The sequence below is a fragment of the Propithecus coquereli genome, unplaced genomic scaffold, assembly GCF_000956105.1.
Source record: "Propithecus coquereli isolate 6110/MARCELLA unplaced genomic scaffold, Pcoq_1.0 Scaffold399, whole genome shotgun sequence".
Classification (NCBI taxonomy): domain Eukaryota; kingdom Metazoa; phylum Chordata; class Mammalia; order Primates; family Indriidae; genus Propithecus; species Propithecus coquereli.
In genome coordinates, this window is record NW_012149718.1 from 1,821,301 (window position 1) to 1,826,931 (window position 5,631).

Sequence of the window (5,631 nt, forward strand, 5' to 3'; positions counted from 1 at the left end):
CAAGGCTGGTGCTGGGGCGGGATCCCGAGGGCAGCGGAGAGGGGGACATGGCCCATGTGCCCATCAGCAGCTGGACTTCTGGCCCGAGGAGAGGCCACAGCAGGCCGGGCGGGGGCAGGCAGGGCGACAGAGGAGGGACACGCAGGAGGCTGGGCGGCAGCAGCTGGGCTGGCAGGAGGAGGAGGGGGCACAGCAGGCAGGTCTGCACACGGGGCGGCAGAGGAGGGACACGCAGGAGGCCGGGCGGCAGCAGCTGGGCTTGCAGGAGGAGGAGGGGGCACAGCAGGCAGGTCTGCACACGGGGCGGCAGAGGAGGGACACGCAGGAGGAAGGTCTGCAGCAGGACGGCTGGCAGGGGGAGGAGGTGCAGCAAGCAGGCTGGCAGCTAGACTGCTGGCAGCATGAAGAGGAAGACCCAGAGCAGACAGGCTCACAGCACACAGCCTTGTAGCACACAGGCACACAACAGACCTGCTGGCAGGCGGAGGGGGTGCAGCAAGCCGGCTGGCAGCTAGACTGCTGGCAGCATGAAGAGGAGGCCTCAGAGCACACGGGCACACAGCACACGGGCTTGCAGCACACGGGCTTGCAGCACACGGGCACACAGCAGGCCTGCTGGCAGGGGGAGGGGGTGCAGCAAGCCGGCTGGCAGCTAGATTGCTGGCAGCACCAGGGCGTGCAGGTGCTGGTGCAGACTGACTGGCAGGGGCTGGACACACAGCTCACTGGGCTGCAGACCAGGGTCAGGCACGGGGCCGGGGCGCAGCAGCTGGGGGCGCAGCAGGGGGGCTCGCAGCAGCTCTCTGGGCAGTCGTCCCCCTGCCAGGAGTCGGGGCAGGAATCGCAGGAACCGGACAGACAGACCCGGCTGCCGTAGCTCAGGTCGCTGGAGCAGACGGACACGGCGGACGCGGCCATGCTGGGGTTGAGCCGGGCAGGTGTGAGTGGGTGAGTGGGTGAGGAGTGTGTGGGGTGCTCGGCACTGTCGGCCTTTATACCCCTCCCGCCCTGTTGTCCCAGCCCCCAGCCGCCCCTTCCTCGTTGGTGAGCGCCGGGCCAGGCCGTCATTAGGATGTTTGTTTGCCTGTGAGGTTGTCCAGCTCGTAAACATCCTGCTGTAGCCCATCCCATTGTTCCCCTGGGGGCAGGAGTGGGCTGGGGGTGCTCCCAGCCGGGTTGTGGGGCAGCGAGGGACACAGGGTCGGGGGGGTGGGACGTGCCTTGGGCCGTCCCTGGCGAGCTGGGGCCCTGTCCTGTCACTGGCCTGGCAGCCCCGGGACACTGGCTCTCCCTGCGGGAGCCGGCCCGTAGGAAGAGCGTCCCGTGGTGCAGACACCCCCTCCAGTGAGGCCCCTTCCCGGGATGCCGGACTGTCACTACCCGGTGACACACAACCCGGATTGGGGGGTGCTCAGTGACCTGCCCAGGGCCATGCGGCTCTGAGGGGCGCCGGGCCTGGACCCAGAGCCCTTGGCCCGAGCTCTGGAGGGTTTCTCCCCCGACGGGCTCTGCGCCTCCTGCGCTGTGCCTGCCGCGCGCCTTGTCCTTGGCTGGGAGGCGGCGGGACTGTGCATGAGGACGAGGACCGAGGGCTCGGCCCCTCCCCGCTCGGCAGGACGGCAGCCCCCTCAGCCATGTCCCCGGGTTCTGAACCCATGGAGCATCCATGCTGGGCCGAGGGCCACCACTGGCCTTTGTCCCTCCAGGGCCCCTCCCATGTGCCCTGTCCCTGTCCCTGTCCTGAGCCTGCGCCTGCCCCCGACCAGCCCTTCCCAGGGCCCCGCTGCAGCCCCCAGCTCCGCTCAGGCCTCTCGAATCGTTGCAATCTCTGATCGCCCGCGCGGTCGCCACATGTAGAGACGAAGTTCAGGAGCTCCTGGCCCTGTGAGCTGCCCCGGTCACCAGGGACACCCTCCCCCATCACCAACTGTAACGCTGATTGCGGTTTCGCATTTTCACATAAAATCACAGTATACATGTGCATATTTCACTATAAAACAAGGCCTGCGTTACAGGATGTGAAGTGCAACATTCTGTGTTGTCCTGAAGCCAGCAACGCTGGAAACTAGCTCTCGTTCCAGTGCTGTGTCTGGTCAGACCTTCCCCCTCGGGGTGCCCTAATACGACACACGCTGACCACCTAGGGCCCGCTGTCCCGCCACCGTGCTGCCCAGGGGCTGGGAAGGGGCTGTGGAGGTGGCTGTCCCTTCCGCCCCACGCAGCAAGTGGCGTCCAGGGAGAGCCCGCCCCCTCCGCCCACGGGCCGCCCGCTCCCCACGGCGGGTCCCCCGGAGCTGGTCAGAGAGGCTGCAGCAGTGGGAGCCCACAGTGCTGGCCCTGCCACGCCTCCCCCTGTCCCACCACGGCAGCGCTCAGAGCCCAGGGAGGGAGAAGAAGGGCCAGGAGACAGGTCCCGCCCCGGCCGTGGCGTCCCTGAGCCCACTAGGCCTGCATGTGGCGGGGCTGGGCATGGGACTGGGCTCAGATCCGGAGGAGAGTTTCGAGCCGTCTGCGTGGGGCTGTGGTTTCGCTCTACTCTCTGAGACCAGAGCTTTCCGCTGTGCGTCAGTGACAGACACTCAGTCCCGCCACCGACGTGTCCGCAGCGAGTCCCAGCTGCTGCTGCTCGTTGTCTGGTGTTCTCTGCTCTGCAAAGCCAGGGACAGCGTGTGCCCGGCCTGCCCGTCAGTCTCCAGAGACCTAACCGTGCCCGGCGCGGGGAAGATCGTTAATAAATATTGGCCGAAAAACATGAACATTTTCAGAGGAATCACTGAATAACAATTTCAAGTTCTGAAAATGGTTCCAATGCACCACCTTTCTCTTACACTGCGTAAAGCGCTCTATCGTGTTCTGTTCCGCGTGTGGGGAGTTGACTTGTGTCAGACCCGCCGTCCAGCTGGGAAAATAGGAAAGCTGGTTTCAGGAGGTACCGAGACCGCCGAGACCTGAGTGACGGGATCCCCATCGGAGGGAGAGTGCACAGACGTTAGTCTGCTAGTTACTGGGGGTTGCTCAAGGCAGTTGCCCATTCACGGCTCACAGCCGAGAGGCCGAGAGGCTGAGCAGAGGTTTCAGTCGTCTCGTGGAATTGGAAGACACAAACCCACAGTGCAGCCCTGACCAGGCAGAGGATTCTGGGAAGGAGCCCGGGCTTTCAGTTGGAAACACTGAGTGTGAGTGAAGGGCTGCTCCCTAGGACGGAGGGCAAACCGGAGCCAAAGCTGGGCCCCACCTGGCATCAGCTCCAGTGGAACTCGGACAGTCTGCCCAGGACCTACTGCCTGCCAGGATCAGAAGTGGGTCTCTGGAGCCAGGTCCCGTCAACAGAGACTGGAGTAATCTTACAATTTTCATGTGCAAAGCCAGACATTCAGTCAAAACTACTGGGCACACTGGAAGACAAGACCAATTGACAAAGGACCGAGAGAAAAAGCAAACACTAGAAACAGCCCTGCAGGAGATCTAGACATCAGAACTGGCAAACATGGATTTAAAGTAACTGTGATTAATTTGTTCAAGAAAATAGAGGACACGGCGTGGAATTTCAGTGGCAAACTGGATTTATGAACCAGAATCCAAGAGAAGGTCTAGACGGGCAGAGCACAGGAACTGAAGGTAACTTAGTAGATTAGCTTAACAGGGTATTAGACAAGACCAAAGAGCAGACTAGTGAAGGAACAGAGATGGGGCGATATTGAGACTGAGCACAGTGAGGGGGAGAAAGGGTTAAAGTACATTTAGTGGAGCAGTAAACATAAGGGACGTGGTGAAAAAGCTGGTTTGAATCCTAGATGGAGCAAATGAAATAGGGTTAGTAAAATATTTGAAGATACAATGGACAAGAAATTTAAATTGACGGAAAACTCATAGATGCGAAGGCATTTAAGAATCTTCAGCACGATAAATACAAGGAAAACCACATCTGGGCACACTGGGGCCCCTGTGTGCCCACAGAGCCTGCTGAGGCCCCCGACAGTCCCTGAGACTGAGAAGCCTGGGGGACATCCTGCCCCAGGTCACAGGGTGCAGGGAGGGTGTGGAGGAGGAGAGGAGGGACAGTGTGGCCCTGGCGTCCTCCCTGTCTCCCTTGCAAGGAGCTAAGACACCCCCACGAGGCCTGCCTCCTGCCCTCTGGTCTGGACACGTTCTCACGCTGTCCTGGGCATCCTCCACCGTCACCACTGTGACCTTCCCTTCCCCACCTGCCCCCACCACCCCGCCCAGCAGGCGGGAGCACTGGAGGCCACGTCTCGGTTCTCTCTCTGCATCCCAGCAGTGCCCGTGCTGGAGCAGAGGCGTCCCCGAGCGTCCCTGAGTGCAGGAGCCCAGGACACCCAAACCATCCCGAGTGGAACTCCTGGGCACTGGGCCAGCTGATGCCGCGTCTCCCTCGGTCCCCCACCTCCCGGCACAGCTGCGGGCCCTGCCGCCCCGGGACAGCCTACCCGTGCCTGGAAGGAGCTGCTTCTACCCACAGTAGGGGGCTCTGGACTGAGCCCAGGTAGGGCCCAAGGGACTTGGCCAGTGAGCACAGCTGGACCCCGCAGGACCTGGGGGTGGCCGGATGGCAGACTTTTAGTTCTAGTCTATGGGCCTATACGGCTATCCTAATGTCAGTACCACACTGTTTTGATTACTGTAGCTTTGTAGTAAGTTTTGAAATTGGGAAGTGTGAATCCTCCAACTTTGTTCTTCTTTATCAAGGTTGTTTTGGCCATTCTGGGACCCTACAATCCATGTGAATTTGAGGATCAGCTTTTTCATTTTTGGAAAATAGACTGTTGGAATTTGATAAGGATGGCATTGAATCTGGAGATTGCTTTGGGCAGTACCGACATCTTAACGATAGTGAATGTCCTAATCCGTAGCATGGGAGTTTTTCCATTATTAATATCCATGTCTTTAACTCTTTCAGAGATGTTTTATAGTTATCAGTGTACGAGTCTTTCACCCCCTGGTTATACTTATTCCCAGATATTTCATTCTTTTGGATGCCTTTGTAAATGAAGTTGTTTTTTCTGTTTCCTTTTCAGATGGTTTGTAGCTGGTGTATAGAAACAGATGATTTTTTTGTGTTCATTTTGACCCTAAAACTTTGCTGAATTCTCTATTAAAAGCTCTAGTAGCTTTCTGATGGATTCTTGGGGATTTTCTATATACAGGATCATGTCACCTGTGAATAGAGATGATTTTATTTCTTCCTTACAATTTGATGGCTTTTGTTTCTTTTTCTTGTCTAATAGCTCTGGCTAGAACTTCCAGTACAATGTTGAATAGCAGCAGTGAGAACAAATGTCCTGTCTTGTTCTTGACCTTAAGGGGAAGCTTTCCGTCTTTTGCCATGGAGTGCAATGCTAGCTGTGGTCTTTTCATATATACCTTTTATCATGTTGAGGAAATTCCCTTCTACTCCTAGTTTTCTGAGTGTTTTTATCATGAAATGGTGTTAGATTTTGTCAAAGCCTTTCTGTATTAATTGAGATCATTTGGTTTTTTCCCTTCATCCTGTTAATATCGTATTTTATTAATACATTGATAATTTTTTAACTCAGTTTTCAGCTGACGATTGATTATTTTTACTGTTGAACTATCTTTGCATTCCTGGGATAAATTCCACTTAATTGTTGT

General features: G+C 57.3%; 1 protein-coding gene across 1 annotated transcript; it reads right to left on the reverse strand.

Moving 5' to 3' along the window:
- Positions 1–63: 63 nt before the first annotated feature.
- Positions 64–918, reverse strand: LOC105817075 (keratin-associated protein 10-12). Its single transcript, XM_012652688.1, has one exon. The coding sequence runs from the start codon at positions 916–918 to the stop codon at positions 64–66; it is 855 nt and encodes a 284-aa protein (XP_012508142.1).
- Between the last annotated feature and the right edge of the window lie 4,713 nt (positions 919–5,631).